Genomic DNA, 24,942 nt, shown 5'->3' on the forward strand with positions numbered 1-24,942 from the left:
AAATATCTAAACAAGAAACTTTTTTAAATTTAACTTTCAAAATTATAAGCGTATTTTATTATATCGAGTTGACGTTTTCTTTTTTTTTCTTTGTTTTATTTCTTTTATTTTTTATATTAAATTTTTATTACATTATAATCATATTTAGTAGAGTGTTGCCATCACGGGACATAGAGTTGAACTTAAGTATTAAGTATAAACACGCAGTTGATTGTACTTAGGTAAGTTTTAGCGATGGTTACGATCAATCGCGGTTCCTTTGATCGCCGTGTCGCATGTCGTTTCGATAAAAAAGCCATAAACTAGCGATATCGAGAGGAAAAACCTGTCGAATCCGAGACCAACAGCTATCTCATTTGCGTATACAACACTTGATGTTTGCCGAAAAGAAATTCTATACTGCAAAGAAATACGTGATTTTGATGTCCAATTTTATGTTACGTTGGATATTGTAATATTAACTGTTTTAAGTCCCGACGCAAAAAGAGAGGAGTTATAAGTTTGAAACCTTAGTCAATGTGTATGTCTCTCTAATTTAATCTATATTTGATGAATATCTGATCAGCTGTTTAAAGATCATCACATCTTTTCCCAGTTAGTTCAGAGGTCTCAGGTATAAAATGATTGAAAATCTATTTTACTTTCCACTTATCTGAACGGCTTGAAATTTTTGTACCAAATAAATCCAACAGAAATATTAATTGAACAGAAGGTGAGTAAAGGTAGACTTATCAAAGAGACCTTTTGATGGGCTCATCGAGTATATAACCAGAAATAGAGACGAAATGTCATTTAATTTGTTTAAAAACTATTCTGCCAGTCATTACTGTAACGGACGAAAATTGCAATGTAATATTTTATTACCGATGAAATTTGATTCCGTTTGTTTTGTAATTAGATGTTTTGCTATTTTTCCCCACACCACCGAATGGAACAGCGCGCCAATGTTGGAGATATTATCTTTATTACAATAAATACAGAATATTTTTTGAATATACGGAGACGTATACATAGGTCAGTTGTTGGCGCTGTACTATTTCAGTGCAAACGAGAGTTGATATTTATAAGTAACGTATCACCGATGAGTTACCAGGAATATATGGTCTCTATTCCTGGTTATATACTCGACGGATGGGCTGGACTGGATATGGAAAGGGAGTCTGTTCCACAACTGCGCTGCACGGATAGAAAAGGAGTTGAAAAAGAAATTTGCAATTTATTTCCTATCACAATGTTTTACCACCCTGATATTCAATTTTTTTGTGAAATTAATATATAATAATATAATAATTATTAATTCAAAAATCGAACACAGAGAAAAGTTCATTCGATCCGGCCGGATTCGATCCAGCGTCTTCACCAGACCGACGCTCTCCCAACTAAGCCACGGAACGAACCAGCAGACCCAACGAATTTTTCTATGTGCTTGTTGCAAATAAAAAAAGACGTTAAAAAACCAAAAACAAGGATCTAAATGTTGTAAAAATACACAAAGTTTTATTACGCGTCATAAATTTGAAATAAAATTAAAAATTATATTCGAATCCAACAATCGCTATCGGTATTTATTGTGTAAATTATTTTTTTTGTTTTCTTTTCTACTTTCGCGCTCTTCAAATAGCTGAATTCAAGGTCTGTACTAATTTTGTTCCGTATATTGCCTGTTACACAAACGTGAGACCGTAGCTCCTACCACGGAAGTTCTGGCTGAAAATCAATGCTGTGCAAACTAAATAGATTTTAAGACTTTCATGGTTATTCTCTAAATGATTGTCACTAATATCAGGTTTCTTACCACGGTATGACTTCTTTTTATTTTCCCGATATTTAATAAAAAGAAGTCATACCGTGGTAAGAAACCTGATATTAGTGACAATCATTCTGTGCAAACTAAGTTTGTACAGCATATACTGAGCTCAGAATCATCGCCACACATCTGTAACCATAGATATAGTTTTGTGTTTTTACTTACTATTTATATGTCAGATTTTTCATTTGTATGTTTTTTTGTGTGTGGCTAATAAATGGAATTTGGAATTTGAATTTGAATCCATTTCCTGCAACATTACAAGAAGTACAATTGCGTCAGTGTAGCACCAAATGAGCGGTTTGTTTCCTTAGATTGTATAGCTCTTGTCAGTGCAGTACCTATTCATATTTGTCTAAAGTATGTTTCTATAGAAAATCTTAATTAATACAGATAATATTCAGACGTACGGCGTATCACGCTTACTTGGCAGATAGGCGTACCCGCTTTTCGTCATCTTTTAAATTAATATACGTACTATATACTAGCTTCATTAATGTGTACAAACTTTTTGGTAATCAGAACACCGAGTTGGGGCTGACGCGGAGCCGCCAGCGTGCGAGACGAGACTGCTCAACGGAGACCTCTGGCGCCGTTTCCACGACATCGGCACCGAAATGATCATTACCAAGGGCGGGCGGTGAGTCTTGTTCTATTCTCCATCTTCACCTCAGCCTCAAATACTAAAAACCTCAGAAACAATTTAAGATGATCTTAAGTCCAACAGACGTTAGAATAAAACGAATAGTCCTTACTAAAAATATTATCGAAGACAGGTGATTTACAATTACAACATGTAACGTGAAATTCTATTTTTTTTATGATACCTAAGTGACGGAATGTCGTCACTCGACGGAAGAAGTCACGACACACCTGTCCTTAACAGTTCCCGTGCCGCACCGAGCTTTAAATCACAAAGATCTGAGACTTACGTTCGTCTGTAATTCCACCAGCACCCTTACCCTTCAAAACCAAAACGTAATAATGCTTACATTCCTGCTTGGCGGCAGAAATAGGTAAGGTGGCAGTACTTCCCTGGACGAATTCTTTCCCACGGAGCTCTACTGCTACTGTTCTCCACTAAATCTTCTACATTCTAAAGCGCAAAACGTTGAAAGAATTTAAGGCCATTGGTCGTTTTTTTTTCAAAAATATTGACGAAGATGAGTTATTTACAATTACAACAACATCCAATGTGAAATCCTGAATCATGCTACGTAATTAATTTTTTTTCCGTAAAAATTGTAAATTACTTTGTATACCATGTGGTAGTGTGGTAGGTGGATATATTTGTGTGCAATAGCAATTAAAGTAATCTAAAATACATGAGAATTGACAATCAATATTGTCTTTTACCGTACCATGTCTACCGTCAATTGTTGTAGTGTTATTTTTGTCTAGCTTCATTAACTACACAAAAACATATCAAGTTTTTAATTTTTTATAATTGCTTTACATTGGAAATGAAACTGTTTTTAGCTGACTTCAAAAAAGAAGTGGTTCTCAATTCGAAAGTATTTTTCTTTTGTGTATGTTACGCGATTTCTCCGGCATTTGTGAATGGATTTTGATAATTATTTTTTTGTTGGAAAGAGGGTACCTCCAGCATTGGTCCCATTTAAATTTCAAGAAAATATTCCACCTGTAAGGGTGGCAAACTAGGAGATGGATCCAGTTTCGCGCACTTTCCGGTATCCGATCTCAATAAAACTTGGCAAATTGATCTATATAAGTTATTAATTATCATGACTGTGAGTGTTCGTTTTGTCTGTTTATTGTAAGATTTTAGTCTACATTTTTATATAAATAATTCACTTAAGTTACATCTATTACTACAATTGAATTGAATTGCTATCTCGCTTTAATGGAATTTGTTTAATACATGCAAAATTTCAACTAAACAAGAAGTAAAATAACAAAAACAAGAAATAAAATATATGGAATCTGCATTGTGAATGTGTTGCGACATTTTGCGGCGGATACACCGTTGGAATTGCGTATATCTATATGAAACTAAAGAGTCTATGCAACCTGAAACAGATTAGGTTGGCTCCGCATAACAGTGTAAGTCTTGAATCTACAGAATTGAGAATATACACTGATTACTATACGGTGTGAAAACACGACTCCCAAAAATTTGCACGAAGTAAAAAAAACACAAACTTATCTCGAATTTTTTTTTACAACACATCATGATAATGAGCTGATGATAAGCTACACGCCTGTACATAACAGTTACAATGCCACTCAGAGCTTTAAATTGCAAATATCTGAGGGGCACTACCACTGCGCCCGTCACAAGTTGACAAGTCCCATGTGCCTGTAATTCCACCAGCACCCTTACCCTTCAAAACCGGAACACAGTAATGCTGACAATACTGCTTGGCGGCAGAAATAGGTAAGTTGGCAGTACTACCCTGGACGAACTCTTTCACAAGGAGGTCTACTACTACTAATAATTTTACAAGACAATAGTTGTATTCAGTAGGTACTTTACATATACCAATGATTTTTTAAAATATCAACTGGCCTAAATAGAACACATATATTTTTCGAATGGCTTAATTACGTTTGTAAAAAATAAATTCTGCCCCTGTCGCTAGACCCAAGTAAAATGTTAGTACGGAAAACATTCGAATTCGTGCTGAGGTAATATCGACTGTTAATATATTGATGTTCATATTGAATTTAAAAAAAAATATCATTATTGAGGCTTGGAGTTATTACCGATTGAACATTGTCTTAGGTCTAAAAACCGCGGATTTTGCAATGTTTTGTGACAGCATGACGTCGCCCCACTTCTTCTTTGCTCTTTGAGCTAGGGATGCACGTTATTATTCGATTAAAATGCATACGATCTAACGATTTTTTTAGTCGGTTCATTTCAATGCGATTTTTAAGAGAATCGATTCAAAATTAAGGGGAATCGAATCGTCTAGAACGTATTCATAATTAAGTTATTAGACGTTGTTATTGAAAAGTTTTTTTTACTTCCTTCCTTACTTAAATTTAGTTACATGTAAAGGATCGGCACTGTGAAAAGTAAAACAAAAATATTTACATATTATTACGGCAATTAAATCATGCTTTATTCATTGCAAATTATATAAACGATTTTTATGAAATCAATTCAAGAGCAAACTGTGGATCGATTCAGAGGTATACTATCCATTACGATTCAAAAAATTGATTCAAAGCAAAAAATCATGCATCCCCACATTGAGCATGAAGAGTAAAACAAAAGCAAATTATAAGCAAACATTGCGGTTCCACGAATATACAAACAGAAACCTACATAAATTTTAAAATTAAAAAACGGGCGTCATCGCCGAATATCCAGTCAATTAAATAATGCAGCTGTCGCAATCCCAGATCCGAAATTTGGTAAAACACATTACTCGTCATAAATTTCAAAATAACAACAAAAACTTAACGAAAACCCATTAGGGCTGCCGAATCTGACGCGGGGCTTGTTAACGGATAATTTCGACTCGTCCGGACCTCCGTCATAGACAAAACAAACAGCTGCCCTGACGGCAATTTGTGCATTTCTCTAAATGGCCGAGCACAAATTACATCTTATTATAAGCTTGTTTGCTTTACGACGGAACCCCTTCAATTATTTTTTTTTCGTGATCGATAATGTGGAGCGAGCAGTGAAGAAATTACAGTGGTGGCGATGTGGGCGCCTCCGCCCTCGGCGAGCGCGCGCCGCGGTGGGCCCGACACGGCCGCGATGCTCGATGCGCTGCGCTCACGCCGTAATTACGTATTCACAACTCATCTCGTCATTAGCGGATGGCAACCCTGCCTGCGCCGCTGCCACATCACTGTTCAAAGAAATCTATCGATAACAGCCGCCGACAGAGGGGAACAACATGAAAGTATTCAATAATTAACGACGCGTAATTACCGGTCGAAAGCTCGTGATGTGTCGCCCGCCCGGTTGCTGCTATTAAATGGCTTCAACAAAAAATTGGACGGTTTTCGCAAACGAATATCTGTCGTGCGCGGGGGCTGTCGGTGCGCGCCTACGCTGTGTCGCGACTTGCAGTGCGACGGCCGGCGCTCGCTCGCGGCGGCTCTTTACGTTCGCGGATAATTAGCGGGCTCATCTGAGCTCCTGTCATCTCCTTACACGTTTTTTCCTCGGCCGCCGGCGCAGACCACCGCGCGTCGTCTGGTTAACATTCCAATAATTTACCGCTTTATCCGGCGGTCGATTGGTGAATCTCGTTAGCTGGCCCGACTAGAGGTCATTTTTGTTTGTTTTGTATTAATGATGCCGCGTGAGCAGCCGGGGGCGCGCCGGCGCCGGCCCCGGCGCCACGTGAACCAAAATGGGTCAAAAATATTTCTTTTATTCCACTGAGGCTAGCCGGGTCATGCGTGTGCGCGGTAATTGAGTTATTCCACTTGAACGCCTCGCATACGCACTCCCGCATCTAACACCTACAATTGTAGATAGTAACTTTATATTTTTTTAGTTTTTGTGCAAACATGAGTTAAAAGCAGTGCTCATTAAATTCTTTATCCGTGGCGTTTGCAGGAGGAGGGCCATGAGGGTCGGGGACCAGGGTAAATTGGAACTGCAAACACGGGGATCTGGGCGGTGCGTTTGTGTAGTCTCGGAGCATGGCTGCTCGAGCGCAGGGAGTTAACACCTGCCGCCCGTGGTCGCCATGCACTGACACTATGTGTTAAGATTCTGGATTTGTGGCAACCTTCCCAATTTTTCCCACCTGCGCACGGTGTAAATTGGCTTGGTACATAACACATTCGTGTATATTTCTGACGCGTACCTGACTCGAAATGTTTTGAAATAACTTCATTTGTATGTCTTTGTATTTCAACTTGCTCTACGATCTGATTGTTGAATGTACATTTTTATTTGGCATCCGAACACTTAGTGGAATGAGCAGCTTTTCATTACGTAAATAAACAGTAAAAAGTTACAAAACGAAGACATGTTCCATCTGTCCAAGTTGGAAGATAATAGTTTGCCTCAATAATCGGCGTATAAACAAACACTGGTTAGGATAGAGTCGAGTTATTTATTTTTTCTCCAAACCGAAATATGACAAATGGGCGGCGGGGCCGGCGGCGGCGCGGCGCGGGCGCAGCGCTCGCGTGTCGTCGCGCGGACCTCCCGCCATTTTAAAAACAAACACACATCACAAAAACTTGTTATTTATTCTCCAGTTATTCGAAGGGAAGGGCGCGCCCGATTTCGACGGAAAAAAGCATGAGTTATAATTAAAAACGTCTGAGGCTATACTCCGCATTTCTCCTAAGGCGGAACTGTCGGTGACAGGTTTTCATTAGACCATGCGCAGAGGAAACTTTGAGTACAGGTTTACACACATGCCAACTTCGTTTCCGGTTCAATCTCAACAATCAACAACAATCCTGTAGAAATGAAACACGTTTCTTTTTGTAATATTGGCCGCGTATTTTAATCAATGTTACTATTAAGTACGGGAATTTTGTAGTACTTAATATTACTAAGTTATGACTTCCCTGATGTTCACGAGATAGAGCCGTAATCATGGCCCGATCATCAACGGGATTTGGACCAGGCAAGCTCATTCCGGCGCTTGTTTTAACAGAAATGCCGATTAATTGATTCGATCTGTGTCGTAATTAAAATGGGTGATTAGGACGCGGGCCGGCGCCGGCGCCTCAAAGCGTCGCCGGCAACTCCAACATTCCTTTTGTTTTACCACGGGTCGTTTGTCGCCTGCGTGCTGCGTGGGTTTGCTTCCATCCCGCTCTAAGTTGGCCGCAACGGCTCGCGTAGGAGCGAGAGGCGCGCGGGCGCCGACCCCCTGCAGTGCCGTCGGCCGCCCGCCGCGCGCCCCGCCCAGCGCGACCAGCACTAATAATCAGATTATGACAGCCCGTCGTCTCTCAACTCCGACAATATCAGCTTCTCTCGTCACTCTTCAATGTCTCATGAAACTTTGACATTAGAATTTCACTAGCTTCGAGATTGGCCGATATAGTCAATCGTAATGCACCACCTGAGAATAAATGACACACAATGTCCTTCTTTGTATTAGACCTCAAAACCAGCAGGCGGTAATTAAATTTCAATGTCACTACTATCTCTCCTATTATTGGCGTTCAAATCAGAGACCAATTTTCGAAACCAAACCAGTTCTTCTGGGCAATGAAATTGTCCCAGTAATTGCCATAGAATCGTAATATCCGTAAAACGAGGTTGTTTGTCAACAACTTATAACTTAATAGAAAACGTTTAGAGTAATGAAGGCTTAAATGAAATTGTAAGAAATTTTGTTATTTTGTAAAAAGCGTATCGTCATTGGAAGTAATAGTCGAGTGGAGACGACAACGGCATCCGAAGCACGCGCCGCCGGGTCGCCGGCGATCATATCGCGATCTCCAGGGAACACACACCTACCTCCTGATTAGTCACGGCACTGGGGACACCTTCCATCGCGCTCATCAAGTGGGCTGACGGGACCATATTCCCACCGGGGCCGGCGATGTGTCTCGCGCCGCAGATGCATCGAGAGTTAAGCGATCATCGAAATCGCGCAGTCACCGGCTCCTGCACCTTTTTTCTCCTTCTAAAACAAACGAAGATCAAAAAGTAAACAGGACAACATTCCGAACTAAGAGAACATAAAAAATATGCCGTCCAGCTTCATCATGTTTTTGCCGGACGACACGACAGCGGTTGATGATAATTTCTCATTAGGTTATAACATTTTTGTCGGCGGGTTCGTTGTAAATTCCTCAAATAATTTGGGGAAGAAAGTGGCCGTGTAGATGTTTTGTTTTTATGGCGCCAACGAGCGCGGGTTAGATTGGTATCGGCCGATACAGGCATTTAACCCATGTTACGTGGAACCGGGGATATTCTCACGATTCCGACTGGTTTGGTAACTAATTGTTATGTGAACGAATGAGACAGTCCACTGTATCGAAGTATTTAAAACACAAAATTGAAATTAGCTCTTAAAACAGAAGTTAAATCACCGAGTTTCATTTAATAAATAAATTGTTTACGAAACTTTTTTAATCAGCTTTACTATTAAATAATTTGCTGCTAAAAATTAACAATTCTATTTTTACACTGGTTAAAATATCTATTTTCCAAAAAGATTACAAATGTAACATGTACACCTCACTGTCACTAACTAAACATTATGGTAGCCACTCTACTATTTTACATTTCAAAAAAGATCACCACGGAAGAGTGGAAATAAACACTTTTACTTAAAAACGAGGCACCCGACACGTGACACCAAGCTGCTACCATCTTGGCACCCATCTTACCACAGTACTTTTAGACATACAGATGACATCTTTCCTAAAACAAACTTTCGTACGTGATCACATCCCTACAGCCTCTACGTGTCCATACCTTCAGGTGATTATTACTTGAGAGCATCAATCATAACTAAAAAACTCCGGTAAAAAACGTAGGGAATTCAAATTTATTACGTTTCACGGGAGAATTGAAATATCGCGCTGAGTCTTACTTGTTTTCAAGGCCGTTATTTTTAATTTGTTAAACATTTTTATCTTTATAATAAGTCTAGAATGTGTCTGCAATAGGTTTATAGTAAAAAATCCTATAAAATGGTTTAGATGTATATGACCTTTAATAAGAAGTACATTGTCATATTTTTCATCTTCAAACTGCATAAGCCTATCCTGATACTGCTGATACACAGAAGTAAGACTTTAAACTTATTTTAATATCTGTGTGCATTGAGTTCAATGATTTTGCAAATGCAATAAATTGAGCTGAACTGACTTTCGAATATTTTCATATGAACGGGCATGGTAGAAGTTAGGTAAAAGGTGTCGAGGTACTGTATATTCCCTAGGAATATCCCAGAGTTGCATTCTATAATATAACTTACACGAGTCGATATCTAAGTAACCGATAATCTCAAGTTATTTTCCAAAATTATTATTCATTTTAGACCAATCCTTGCTACCTGCAATTGAGCACTGTACACAGATCCTACAATTTATGTTAATGTACCAACCCCATGCCTCACCAGTTACAGTGGGAGGCTGTCTTCCGTCTCCCAAGCGCGATACGATCGGCGCGCGCGCACGTCGCAACTACGTAAATGTGCCGCTGGCGCCGCTCTATATCATAGGTTCATCTGGACTCTTTTGATTTTCGAAATACGCTCATTGTCTTTAGAGTTAAACTGGCAGCCTTCTGTACTTCCATTGAAAATCACAAGTCACACTGAAAGAGCAGCGGTCAGAAGAGCACTTTTGGTGCAAAGTATTTCTTTGTATTTTGAATGTTATCTTCTAAAGAAAAAAGATCAAATTGATTTGAGTTGACAGAATGTAAATATAGTGCGACACCGCAGCAGCCGCGCGATATTTGTATGTATGAATTTGTATTTCAAAGAGGCACCGTGCTAACTCCTCTGGCCTCTGCTCTTTCAGTGTGCCTCGACCCTAACCAAAATCTAATTTTTTTTTATAATATTAAATGACGAGACGGACAAGTCGTGCGACTGATGGTAAGGTACACGCCTGTCCATAACAGTTGCAGTGCCACTCAGAGCTTTAAATCCCAAAGATCTGAGGGGCACTGCGCACCTTGAGACATAAGTTGACAAGTTCCATGTGCCTGTAATTTCACCAGCACCCTTACTTACTCTTCAAAACCTGAATACTGTAATGCTGACATTACTGCTTGGCGGCAGAAATAGGTAAGGTGGCAGTACTACCCTGGACGAACTCTTTCAGAATAAGCTAGCTCTACTGCTACGAAAAACTTGTCACTTTTGCTGTACCTTGTCTACTAATACTATTCTTTTCTTTGCGAAAGACATCATGCACAGCAGCCCAAAACAGAGCTCAAATTAGTGAAGATTCTATAATATAATAAATGTTATATTAAACATTTTTATTTTAAACAAACTTAAGCGGCTCATTGATTACCCGGTGTGATACAGAGAGTACAGTACCTACAGTATTCATCCGTTTCGCCCTGAACACGCATCAATATGTGACACACTGACACGGGCGTGGCTCTGGTTGCGTTGGCGCACAACCCGCGCGCGCGCCGATATCATCGCCCTCGCGATGCGTATCACTCACGAACGTCGTCCTGCTACTGAATCCTTCGCTACAGGGATGTACTTGGGGATTCCTCAACTACAGCCTTTGATATTATACCATTTTCTTCTCTTTATATGAGCACCTACACACAAAAATGTCTTTCAGAGAAAATTTCACAGTTGTTCCTATTAAAGCTTTTTTTTCTGAATGCATTTAGGCTGTTCACAGTTCTATACTTGTATATCATAATATAATTGATATGTTTTTTTTTTTGTGAAATAACTCCACTAGTTTGTTATAATTATTAAATACAAAGATCGGACACAAAGAAAAAATCCTTCGACCCGACAGGACTCGAACCGGCTACCACGGGATTCCGTCCCCATTGCTTTACCAACTAAGCTGAAGGTAGAGTTACCAAGTCGACGAATTTCTTCGATGTGACTGTTATAGATCTTGGCATTGACTTTTCGGCATTCGACACTGTAAGCGACATCTGTAAAAGATTTTATGAACCTTCTCACTTCTGCTTTTGCTCTTGAGTCGAAGAATTTTTTCTTTCTGTTCTCTCTTATTGTTTTGTGTTTTTTGTTTGTGTTTGCAACCATCCTGTTCGATTTCCTCCCTGGTTTTGACTACTAACTACGCGATAACAAACAGACAAACGATTCAGATAAAGCGGAATGGGCGACCGAGTCACGGGTGCGGGACACTCGAGACACGACTGTCCCATAACGCGGCAAGCATTTTCGGGAATTTATCGTGACCACGACTCACTTCTTTGGAATATAAAGATTCGGCATTCTTTTATTTCTGTAATCCAGTGAAAGTAAGAATCTGGAAAGGTACGGGTATTATTACCTATCACTCATATTTCATGATCTTGGAACTACCAGAATCAGAAAATCTGTAATTGTATGTTTTTGTATAAAAAAAGCGTGCATTTGACCTCCATCCACCTGATGGAAATGATGAGGTCGGCGATGAAGCATGCACACATAAATAATGCCTATACTTTCGGCTTGAAAAGGCCTAAGTTATAGCGTTCAGGGAATTAATCTGCAGGCTGGGAATTCGACTCCATAACCGTTCAATATGGAAGCGTCACGCTTCGTGTGAATCCTTGGAATATCCACAACATATGGGTGGAACCCCAGCGTACGTTTAATCCCCTGATGATGAAAAGAAAGCGGAATGAAATTATGCATTTTCATCGCACACTCTCCGTGATATAGAATACCGATAAGCAGGCAACTTTGCGGCGGTGTTAAAGTCTCTGCCGTTTCGCCTCTACTAAATCCAATACACGAAAAATACTAAATGGAAATAAAATTGTCTGATCTAAAATCGCGTGTGGTTATTGTCCAAACAAAACAACGTTTCGGGTTCTTTAAAGAACAGTTTCCATTTTCCTTAAAAAAATCATCATTCACCATTTTTGCATTCATAACTGTTACCTGTTGCTTCACGAACACTTTCTACTTTATAAACACCCATACTTATAAAAGACCAGCAAACATGAAAGCTATCGCAAGACTGTATCAATGTCACATTACGACAACACAAATCTGAATTTTATTGTTTGACCTGAGCCCAAGCTTCAACGATCAAACATTGCGCCAGTCTGTACGAATTAGCACTGCGTTTTGTTGACGCGGCGACATAAGCTCTCATCAAACGGTTTCTTTGAAATGAGTTAAAGTGTGTTGCGACCATGTGATGAGGTTTAGTCTTTGTTTCTTTATTATTACACTGTATTGGTAACACGCACGTTTGGTGCTTTATACATTCAATTTTTTCAAAGGAGTTGGAAGATGTTGTTAGAATATTACAGACAATTTACAAATATGTTCGTTACAATGTCGCACATTCTGGCAAATCAATAATATCATTTCATTTCAATGTATTTATTAGACAATATGTTAAAATATACAGGTAAGACACTTAGATAGTTTAGTTGCTGTAGACCTCCTTGTGAAAGAGTTCGTCCAGGCTAGTACTGCCACCTTACCTATTTCTGCCGTCAAGCAGTAATGTCAGCATTACTGTGTCCGGAACACATTTTGAAGGATAAGGGTGCTGGTGAAATTACAGGCACATGGAACTTGTCAACCTATGTCTCACCTTATGTGCAACTGTTTTGGACAGGCGTGTAGCTTACCATCAGGCGCACGACTTGTTCGTCCCGTCACTTGGTAATATAAAAAAAACTTTCGTTGTCACTAAGAAACCAAAAGACCAAAAGATTGCACTGTCATTTAGAATCGTCGATGTTGCATTGTAACTGTCATAGTTTGACAGGTCTGAACCAAAATTAAACAATTTCCGAATTTTGATATAGAAAGATACAAATACACTCAAACACACAACAAGTTCAGAAGTCCCACGTGCCTGTAATTTCATCAGCACCGTTACCTTTCAACAACGGAATGCAGTAATGCGAGCATTACTGCTTGGCGGCAGAAATAGGTAAGCTGGCACTACTGCCAGAAACTGATACTGCTTGTGAAAGAGTACGTCCAGGGAAGTATGTACATACTTCCACAAACTAACTTAACGTAACTTTCACAAAATGTTTGAAAGAGTACATCCAGGGAAGTATGTACATACTTCCCTGGATGTACTCTTTCACAAGGGGCTCTACTGCAACTAAAATCAGATGTGTTGATCTAAAATTAAGTTTACTTTGTTTTCTCAACACGAAAATTTACGTTACTGTAAAGTTATTAGCATGATATAGGTAAACGTTCACAAAATGTTTGATTTCCTACCTAAACTTTCTCGTAATTGACAGGTTCATGAATGTTTAAAAAAGTTACTTACCAGAAATACGAATCAGCAATAAAACATCTACACTTCAACTAAATAATATATATAGAGCTATTAATTCCTCTCTTTGAAATCCTAGAATCGTTAAAAATAAAAGGCAAAAATCTAAATAAAATATTTACCTTTTCACTTACAAAACTCTTCTTCTAAATAACGTAGTTAAGTAACTATATACATCTAAAATATGTAACAAAATCACATACAGTTTTCAGAGAGGCATTACCTCTCTTTGTATTATTTCCTTAAATCTAGATAGCCTATTCCAATGCCAAATGATTCGTAAAATTTCCTCCTGTGTTAAAACTTAAACCATAGGCTATTTTTACGTTAAGTAATTAACATCATCTCAAAAATCCCGTTAGGTTCTATAATCCAAAGAGTCGCATAACACTTAATGTTAGGTTCAATGTCAATAGAGCGGTGTCGCGACTCGCGAGAAGCCGCCCACTAATTGCGGCAATGACGCGCGGTCGTCGGCACGTTTGATCTAAGGTCTGCGTACACGCAGCCTTGGCGCGATTCGACGAAGCACTCGATTGGACAGTGTAAGCGGTAAGCGAATTGCTTTTACATGCGAAAGTCCTTCTATAAATATTGTATAGCTACAAACCTCGAAAATGTCTTCCTGTCTTTTCCATTTACGTTACTGTATTTGAAATTTAGTTAGATCAAATAAACTAAAATGATTTTTTAAAAAATGAATCCTGAACAATGTCTCATCAAACACGTGTTCATCATCATCAACCCACCACTGCCGAGCACGGGTCTCCTCTCTGACGGTAGTCCACCACCCTGGACCAAGTGGCGGGTTGGAGACTTCACACGTTTTCCGAGAGGTGTGAACCTTCCTCGACGTGCAAGTTTCATCCCGATGGTTTCTTCCACCGAAAAGCTCATGGTGATTTTCAAATTAAATTCGTCACATAACTTCCGAAAAATTCAGAGGTGCGTTTTCGGATTCGAAACCACGGCCTCTACTTGAGAGGCGGTAGGTCAAATCCACAAATCATTAGACTACCACGGCTTAACACGTGTTCAGTCTATATTTGCCTATTTCTTCTTTTCTTACCTATTTCTGCCGCCAAACAGTAATGTCATCATTACTGTGTTCCGGTTTTGAAGGGTAAGGGTGGTGGTGAAATTACAGGCACATGGGTCTTGTCAACTTATGTCTCAGGGTAACAGGCGCAGTGGCAGTGCCTCTCATATCTTTGTGATTTGAAGCGCTGAGTGGCACTGCAACTGTGATGAACCCATCCATAATAGTTGCAGTTGCGTGCGCCTGATAGTAGCCGTCACTTGATAATATAAAAAAAAAATTTTGACAACCACACCAATTACCTGAGGCCTTACCATGATCTCTTATAACAGTTTAGAATAGGTTCGTAGCGACGAAAAAAGCGGGAAGATGATATACACTTCATGTAGCGCTGTCTCCTAAACATAATCGTAATAAATGTTCATAAAGTCCCTGCTATCAAAGTAGAGAATTTCTTGTACTGTAAGTACCAGGGCAACAGAATTCACTCCGGGACACAACTCAGAACACCTAGAAAATATTGCAGGACTCATTGTTACTAACCTTACAAGAATAATCATACTTTGAATCGTACATTAATATATCCTAGTTCATACAACACCCAGTACTTTTCCACTTATACCACACATATAAAATTAATATCAATTAGCACACACTGGCTTAATTGTGAATCAAGAGCGGCTCGCGTGCGGCAGCCTTTGACGGCGAACGATGCGTACGCGCAGCCGCACACACTTCGCCGAAACACTTCCTAAAATACAAGCACCATTCATAGCGTGCAATTATGCACTCTATCTTGCTAACTTACAGATAATTATTACTGCTACTGCTCATCTTTAAAAAGCTATGCAAGTAACATTTGGATAATAAAGTCCCTTTTCTGTTTCACATTTCGTAGTTAATACGAGAGCCTTCACGTCGAAGTTATATTTTATTTAATGTCAGCAAGTCCCGCTAATTTTATACCATTAGAAGACCAAGCAAGGGTCTTTCTGAAGCTGTATTGTTGGTTACAGTGAAGTCACGTGGTTCTAGGTAATGCGGTATCACGGTAGGACGAGCACAGATCCTGTGGTAGATTGATGGTAATGCCACTTTGTGGTTGGTCAGCCACCTGCAAGTCCTATACCTACTAAAGTATATCTGTATATTATCGGAAATGCAACAATATTTTCTCGATTTAAATCGCGTACATTTGTTTTTACCAACAAACCAACGTTTCGGGCTCTATATGGCTCCCATTTACCCGCGACCCAGGGCTTCCCTAGTGCGGGGCTATAAAAAAAATAATAAAAAACATAACACGGCTGAATGAGATAAGGTAGGTAGGTAATTACATCTAATATTAAGCGAAATCACTCTGTTCTGAAGTATAGTTACAAAAATATTTAATTCTAAATTACCTTTTATTTTGTTTACCAAAAAACATTCCAATTTACGCTACATACGTCCAATTTGCAAGATATTTTAACAATATGCCTTTTTACTAAATCAAGTTTATGAAATAAAAGAGAAATAAAAAAATAGCATTTCTTTTCTATTTTTTTATGATTATTACAATCTGACCATGGGTCCTGTAAAAATTTTCCAATGAGTAACAATCGTGAAAGCTAAAGAACTTCTATGTCTATTATGCTATAAAATTAAATTTTGTTTGGGACGTTTGGGGGATTTCTGCGTTGCGGCTTTGAAGGCTAAGGGTGCTGGTGAAATGACAGGCACATGGGACTTGTCTTATGTCTCAGGGTGACGGGCGCTGAGGCAGTGCCCCAGGCGCATGACTTGTCCATGACTTGGGATCGTAAAATTAGAAGCAGGAGAGCTCCTTGTGAAAGAGTTCGTCCAAGAAAGTACTGCCACCTCACCAATTTCTGCCGCCAAGCAGTAATGTTAGCATTACTATGTTCCGGTTTTGTAGGATACGGGTGCTGGAAATTACAGCCACATGGGACTTGTCAACATGTCTCAGGGTGTCGGGCACAATGGCAGAGCCCCTCAGATCTTTGCGATTTAAACCTCTGAGTGGCACTGCAACTGTTATCGACAGGAATGTACCTTACCATCAGGCGCACGAATTGTTCGTCCCGTCACTTGATATTTAAAAAAATGTGCTACGTAGTTTTTTAACCGTCTCGTTGATGTCTCTGAATTTAAATCAATGAACATTAACAATCAATTGGCATACTTCAACTCAGTCATTACAATCCCTGCTGAGTTAAAGAATCCTCAAACAAATAAAAATATGATAAATTTAAATTCAACAGCTACTATCTCCACATCTCAGAATGGATGAAACGTAGTTCGATCATCAATTCTTCCTTAAAATCGGCGCTTTGACAGGGTTATAATTAGAAAATGTCTGTCTGTCTGTTTTTAATGTCACAGGTCCCATACTGTGCTCGCATTTCATTAAATAGGATGTTAAAAAATAGTGGGTAGTCGTAAAACGGCCTGATTTATAAGGGGTCGGGCCTTGTCAGCCACCGGACTATACAAGGTTGTATAGCAATATATACAGGCAGAAGTCATAATTAATAATCGATTTTGTTTTCGGTTGTGGTAGATCAGAATAGATTTTTGAGGATATGCCTGGTTGGAAAGGGGACTCGCTAGTTGGGACTAGAAACTGCACCCTTGCCATATCATAATGCCATATCTGCAAATGGACTATTTTGCAGGATAGAGTTTTAAAGATTTTTTTTTTTGCTTAAAGAAGTTATAAAATTTCACATAACATAATTTGTTTCGTATTTTTCGTATTATTCTAATAAATTTCATGTGATAATAGCATTTTTTACGTGTGATCACATGTGAGATTTCGTACCATTGGTAGCTGTATTATACCAATGGTAAGAAATCTTAACCCGTATTTTTTTACAAATTTGTTGATTTTTAAACACAATTTTGTTATAACAGTTTTTAGTATTGTATTATGTGTATATCTATTATATTAGGTGTATAGTGTATATCTTAATTTGTACAACATTTAAATTATCTACGGTTCTACAGATTGTCCTTGCCCGTTGACATTATTTGATGACGTCACTGCATTTGCAAGGCAAGCGGTCTATTCCAAAAGCTCCGGTAAATCGATCAGACGCATTTAATTATCTTAACGATCTGTTGTCCACCGCAGACGGCGTCAAAGGGCGCGTAATGGGCTGTAGATGAGACATCCTGATAATCTCCCCCGCTGCTACTACCAGCCCGAAACTCTCTTAAAACTCACCATTTAATTACCTGATACATTTTAAATCCAAGGCTGTTAAGGAACGTTTTAAGGATTCTTTCGTCAAACGGCCCAATGGTAGCTCGTCGCCAGCGCAGGCGGTCGATCGCACTAACTGTCAACTAAATTACAACGCGTTTGTCGGCCCTTCGTATTGCAATTTACGACCTACTGGCGCTTTGAGCAGTACGCCGCTTGGCGCCGCCGCCGTAGCTTGCGCCGAATGGGGTGCAAAATTAATTCGGCTCATGTCGTTTTTGTAGTTCGAGAAGCGATTAAAGGCAATAATTTAAAACGTTGTTAGGGCACACGAAAAAATTAAAAGACGTGAAAAAGTCTATGTTAAAACCGGCTTTTTGCAAAATTGCCGTGCGTTTTTAAATAATGTCGAAGTATTTCAATCTGATTTGATGTTACATTTAATGACTGAGTGCTGATAATATCAACACTCGGCACATATTTGGATTCCATTTATAACAGGCTCTTTTATTTTATACGACAATGTAGAGCAGTATCAATAAAATTTCACATCCGACGCGCGTAATACCAAAACTTAATTGCATACGCTACCTTTTAAGACATTTTTACAATCTGAATGTTATTTCGAAAGTTGCAATTGCGCGCGGTGACTTTGGTCCGGGAGTACAGAGGCCCCGACAAAGTGATTAAAATTTTCCAATTTCCGTGTAATGGCGGCTACAGAACCTGTGAACAAGTGGTGAGGGTAGTAAATTTGGCGATGTGCATAAACATGTCGCAGGTGCGCGGGCGCTGCGGGCGTGCTTTGTCCGGTAATCTGTCTCACACCCCCGCTGGGGCCTAGGGGAGCTTGCTGTTACGCAACCTTTTTACATAGATTATGAATAGATAGAATAGTGGTAATTATTTAAAGGACATCATTTTACTTAAAAAACATTTTAGTAGTAGTAGTTCCTTGTGAAAGAATTCGTCCAAAGAAGTACTGCCACCTTACCTATTTCTGTCGCCAAGCAGTAATGTTAACATTACTGCGTTCCGGTTTGGAAGGATAAGGGTATTACTGAAATTACAGGCACATGGGATTTGTCAACTCATGTCTCAGGGTGATGGGTGCCGTTCAGATCTTTGCAATTTAAAACTCCGAATATCACTGCAACTGTCATGGATAGGCGTGTCGCTTACTACCAGGCGCACAACTTGTTCGTCCCGTCACTTGATATTATTTTAAAAAATCTTTAAGAACCCATACAGAAACACTTACGCAAAGTCAATATTTCACCGCTTACCTACTCATGATCAAACCTATAATTTATGACAAGAATCTCACAGTCTTACATCTACATTGTAACAACTTCCAAGGGTTGTTTGCTAGATACCTAGAGAAAAACATAACACGGACTAGTAATAATTTCAACCTTTCTGCGCCTTATGCTAATTTCGCTTTATGAACTATTGCATGACCGTATCAATATAATACATCAGCACCTTGAACTTGACCAATTTCTAAGAACAGCCGATCTTATAAGATCATTTGTCGTGTCTACATAATTAACATTATATTCTTTGCCACCTGCGCCTTGACAAAAAAGGCAATAAATAGGATCTTTTTTGCTGCAATCTTTATGATTGAAGACTTGTCGCTGATTTTAAACAAAGGCACAGATATACAGACCATCAATATGTTAATGCGTGAAACAGAGATGCGCCTGACTCGACGAATGCGACGTCATTTTTTGTGCCCGACCAGAATTGGTTTATTTGTTTTGTTGCGAGTATTTCTAAAAGCGTAGTTTGTTTAATTTGCGGAGGCGATCGAATATGTCGAGTGGTTTTTGTTAATTCACAAATATGTTTTTAAAATGTTTGGAATGTTTTTGTGTTCGCGTCCATATGGCAAGAGTTGTGCCCTATTTTGTTTCTCGTAGCTAAGAATCGAGTATTTAGTACATCATCCCCTAGCAGGGATTTTTTCTTTCTTTTCTTTCAGCAATCTGTATTGGTTAGCTACGTTTGTCCATTGCAGTTTTCCAAGTATTTACAAACTTCTTCGATATCATGATTCATGTTTCATCACAATATCTTTTTTCACCGTTAGCACGAGGTATTGCTACTAAACGTTGACCGATTTATTTTATCATACCAAGTGACGGAACGAACTAGTCGTGCGTCCGATGCCACTGCACTTGTTACCCTGAGATGTAAGTTGACAAGTCTCATGTGTTGGTAATTTCACCAGCACTGCTTTACATTACTGCTTGGCGGCAGAAATAGATAATGTGGCAGTACTTTCCTAAACGAGCATTTTCACAAGTAGCTCTACTGCTACTACCTATAACAATGTCATCAACAGCCTATCTCTCCCAATGCGCGCTATTTCGCCCGGTCCTCAGCTCGCTGCCAGCAGCCCTTCGCAAATCGTCACTCCATCTGGCCATAGGGCGTCCTACACTACGTTTTCCGAAACGTGGTCTCCACTCAAGAACTCGCCTCCCCTATCGGTTAACGGTTCTTCGACAGATATGTACAGCGCACTGCCACTTCAGCTTGTTTATTCTACCAGCATAACAATACATAACAATATATGTAACTTTAAATACTTATTAATCAAATTCAAAGCCATAGGTACTTGCTACCACTTGAATTTGAACCATCAACCTCTCTATTTAGAGGTAATCATTCTCTCACTGGGTTGCCACCTATTTAGAACAATATTAAAATAAATTCAATTTCTACTATTGATGGAATTTCTTTTCAGTCGTAACTAAAATAATGATGCACAAATTCCTATAACGTATTTAATGTATTCTGTTGAACCCACGGGGTTGAATAAAACAGATTTTAATTTCATAATTACTTGTATAGTCTATCTATTCTCAAAATTTCCTGTACATTAACATATAACCATGTATATCCGGGCCCGCCTCTCATATGTAACACGCATTGTAAGATCAAGTTGCTGAATCATACTACCCACTTGGATATACTGAAATAAGTGGACTGGTTGCGTAAGAATAATGAACTATTCGCTTACATTCACGGGGCAATTATAATTACGGCATATACCTATCATAAACATACAGTAAGAAATTTGGCAGCTAAGAAGCAAAGAACAATATTGCTAATCATAATTATTTACCTATTCCTAATTTTCATTAAACATCTTCAATATCAATACAGAATGTTAAATAAAAAATATAATTAAAAATGCAGATAAATTTAATTAAAAAATTAAAATAAACGTAGAAATTATCATAAATGTAGATAGATAGATAAAACGTTTATTCAGCACAAATATAAGCAGAAACAAATATTTACAATCTGTTCACAGGGTATAACACAAAAGCACATACAATATAAATGATACACCTTGATACAAACAGATATTTAGAGAAAACTAATTTTAAACTGATCCTACCTATTTGCAACAGTTTACTAAAACTTAGCATAAATACTTTAGTAGCAGTACCTAGAGCTCCTTGTAAAAGAGTTCGTCCAGGGAAATACTGTCACCATACCTATTTCTGCCGTGAAGCAGAAACGTGAGCATTACTGCGTTCCAGGGTAAAGGTGCTGGTGAAATAATAGGCAAATAGGACTTGTCAACTAATGTCTCAGGGTGATGGGCGCAGTGGCAATGCCCCTCAGACCCTTGCGATTACAAAGCTTTGAATGGCATTGCAACTGTTATGTACAGGCGTGTAGCTTACCACAAGGCGCACGACTTCTTCGTTTCGTCACTTGGTATGATAAATAAAAGTGGTCAACATTTACCTCTTGCTAACAGTGAAGCGAAATACCGGGATGAAATATGTATCATGATGTCGAAGAAGTTTCTATATACTTGGAAAACGTATTAAGTCTCCGGCCTGTATTGGACCAGCTTAGCGGACGAATACCGATTGCTGCTAGAGAAGAAAGAAAAAAATCTCTACTGGGGGATACAAATTTAATCAAAAACCAGGAACTAAAATCCAGTTTGTTATCTCTAATCTAGAAATCCGACTACCCATAATTAATTAGTAGAATAGGCGAGTCCTGGTTACAGACAACTAATATTTAAACCGTCACATTTCTCTCTGTCCCGTCTATTCTTATTTACTTGCCACTCGATTTCTTTGAATTTACCATAAAAAAGCGGACAATTCACACGCTCAGTTCTCACAGATGGAGTGAACATTTTGACACATCCAGGTGTACAATTTTTTTACACCACTCACAATGGAGAGGAGTGTTTGCCCTGGCCACATCTGGGCGGAGGTAAAAACTACCGGACCTCTCGTAACTACGCTAATTAACGGGTTAGACCGGGATGTATAATGTGTTGAGGTTGTATGGGTTTGTTTACCCATTTGTCAAGGCAGAGTAATCTAGTCCGAGGTGTGAAAAAACATAGAGACCAAAATATGTATTCATTTGACGTGCATTGAATCTTCATGATTTCTGTATACACCAAGCTCAAAAGCTAAGTTTTAAAAGACTAGATAAAAAATTTCGTAATGCCCTAAGCTTTTGGCAATAACATCAACGTATACTAGAAATAATCTAAGACGATCCTTATGACAGTTCATAAAAATCAAAATTGTATCTCAAAATATAACGTTGTAACAACATGCACTAATTTACGTATACCTTATCATAAATTATTTTTAAAACTTCGCTTTTAAATGAATTGCTTTAATTATTTAATATAAATCAATCTTTATTTGTGAGGAATGTGCGGGAAAAACTAATTACTTTGTAACGTGCAAAGGTTACTTCCTTACTTAAATATGAGGTATATCGATAAAAAGTTTTCAATAATTTGATGAACAAATATATGGTGCGTGTATTCATTCTTAAACGACTTTTAATCATAGGCAATGAATTGACATGTCTGTGTTATTATTATTGTTATGAAACCTACAAATTAATGATATGATAAATGTATCTAGAAATTTACGTAATATCAATTAAAATTGCATTTGAATTATAGTTGTGTTTTGTATCTTCTATATAATAAAAAATATTTCACACATCTGTACGTGTGTCGTTCAAAAAACGTCAGAAAACCAAAACTATATTTAAAAAAAGTCACAACATAACGACTTTACCTCATCCTCATGACAAACATCAAATGAAGTGTCATTTTTCCAGGCTCTAAGTGTCACAGGGATCATCCTAGTTTGTGTTTTGTATAACCTAACTATTCTTGGCCTTGCCCTGAAGAAACATTCTGACTCAAATATGTTTATTCCAGCAACTGAAAAGAATAAGTAAGAAATTTTAGGGGTTGCACTTTGTAAATAAACTTTTGTACACTTTTGCTTACCACTCACAATATTTACTTCAAATATCCATGCATAGAGATAATCTGCAAGAGTTAAGCCGTGCACTACCATGGATTTTTGTCATCCCACTACGCAGATAACCTTTGATGTGGTGTTTCCTTCGTTACAGTTTTAAACCTCATAAATGGTAAATTTTGATTTACACCGGAATTTTGTCATAAATTTGATATTAGCACACTATCAAAGAACGCATAGGCTGCGCTTGTAGCCCCTACACACTCTAAAAAACAATTTCAAACGCTCTAAAAGAATTAGAAAGGTTGTTTAGCTTACATATTTATTGAACAGATGTTTCACACAAAGGCCTACTCTGTCGGTATGACTGTAACGTTAACGAGTAGCAATGAACTCGAGAGATAAAAGACATTCAAGATGGGGTAGGTCAGTTAGACATTAACTGTACGAACAGATGCCGTATATAGACTGCTGAAGTCGGTTTTATGGGCTGATGAAAACGTTGGTTGAGGTTAGGGATGATCATAAAATTAAATTTTGTCTTCGATATCTATTTTACGATGAAAAAGATGTAGCTAATGTTACTTAACAACAACTTTAGTCGCAGTAGATGTCCTTGTGAAAGAGTTTGTCCAGGCAAGTACTGCCACCTTACCAAATTCTGCCGCCAAGCAGTAAAGTGAGCATTACTGCATTTCGGTTTTGAAAGTTAAGACACATGGGACTTGTTAACTTATGTCTCATTTTGATCGACACAGTGGCAGTGTCCCTCAGATTTAAATACCAAGGGTCGGGACGAACAAGCCGTGCGTCCATAACAGTTGTTGTGCCACTCAGAGTTTTAAATCGCAAAGATCTTGGGGCGCTGCCACTGCGCCCGTCACCCTGAGACACAAGTTGACAAGTCTCATGTGCCTGTAAGTTCACCACCACCCATACCCTTCCAAATCGGAACGCAGTAATGCTCACATTACTGCTTGGCGGCAGAAATAGGCAAGGTGGCAATACTTCCCTGGACGAATTCTTTCACAAGGAGCTCTATTTGCGGCCAGACAACAACGCTTTAAAAGCGTTTTTTAAAATCAGCAACTCTATTTGTGAATGGATAAAGTTACAAGAACTTTTTAGTATTTAGTGCTTATTTAAAGAATGAGATGTATATAAATATGTACTTCATTTCCCAAAAGTTTGTTATTCCTACTACCATTTAACTTTAGTGTCGACTATTGCAAAGGATATTTTTTTTTTGTATCACCTTATTTCCTTTATTAACTATTTGTATTTATTTTTCAAGTCCTTAAAATCATATCGGCCGTCACTAAGAACCTCAAAAAATAGATCGTTTTCAAATTTCGAATGCGGATGCGAGAGCGGATGTGGCGGTTTCTTCCTGAGCCCGCGCATCGCGCCTCCGAGCGGTATTGGCGGCAATTGGCGAGTTGTTAGACCTGTTACAAGTTTATGGCAGTTCCTCTATGTATTTATGATCCACTCTACCGCAAACCAATAACTTAGGCGGGTTGCCCGTAAGTAGGCGAAGAGTTTTTTCGAATGATAATCTCGCCTATATTAATCCTACACCGTTTTCTTATAGATAGTAGCGCTATGCCTTTCAGAAATATAGAGGAAATGTCTACTCTCTACATAGAGAAAATTACTATTGACGGCACCAATAAGTTACCAGTATAGCATTGAGACGAGATGCGTT

The 24,942-nt window shown here is 38.6% G+C and overlaps 1 protein-coding gene across 1 annotated transcript in view; it reads left to right on the top strand.

Annotated features, from left to right (window-relative positions):
- LOC113237638 (T-box transcription factor TBX6-like) overlaps window positions 1-24,942 on the top strand; it is a 64,033-nt gene that overhangs the window by 13,527 nt on the left and 25,564 nt on the right. The window contains exon 3 of the mRNA XM_026474247.1: window positions 2,330-2,447. Within this exon, the coding sequence (XP_026330032.1) occupies window positions 2,330-2,447 (118 nt within the window). The remainder of the gene's footprint in view (window positions 1-2,329; window positions 2,448-24,942) is intronic.

Source organism: Hyposmocoma kahamanoa, unplaced genomic scaffold (genome assembly GCF_003589595.1).
Source record: "Hyposmocoma kahamanoa isolate Upper Pololo Valley unplaced genomic scaffold, ASM358959v1 93, whole genome shotgun sequence".
In the NCBI taxonomy this organism is placed as follows: Eukaryota; Metazoa; Arthropoda; class Insecta; order Lepidoptera; family Cosmopterigidae; genus Hyposmocoma; species Hyposmocoma kahamanoa.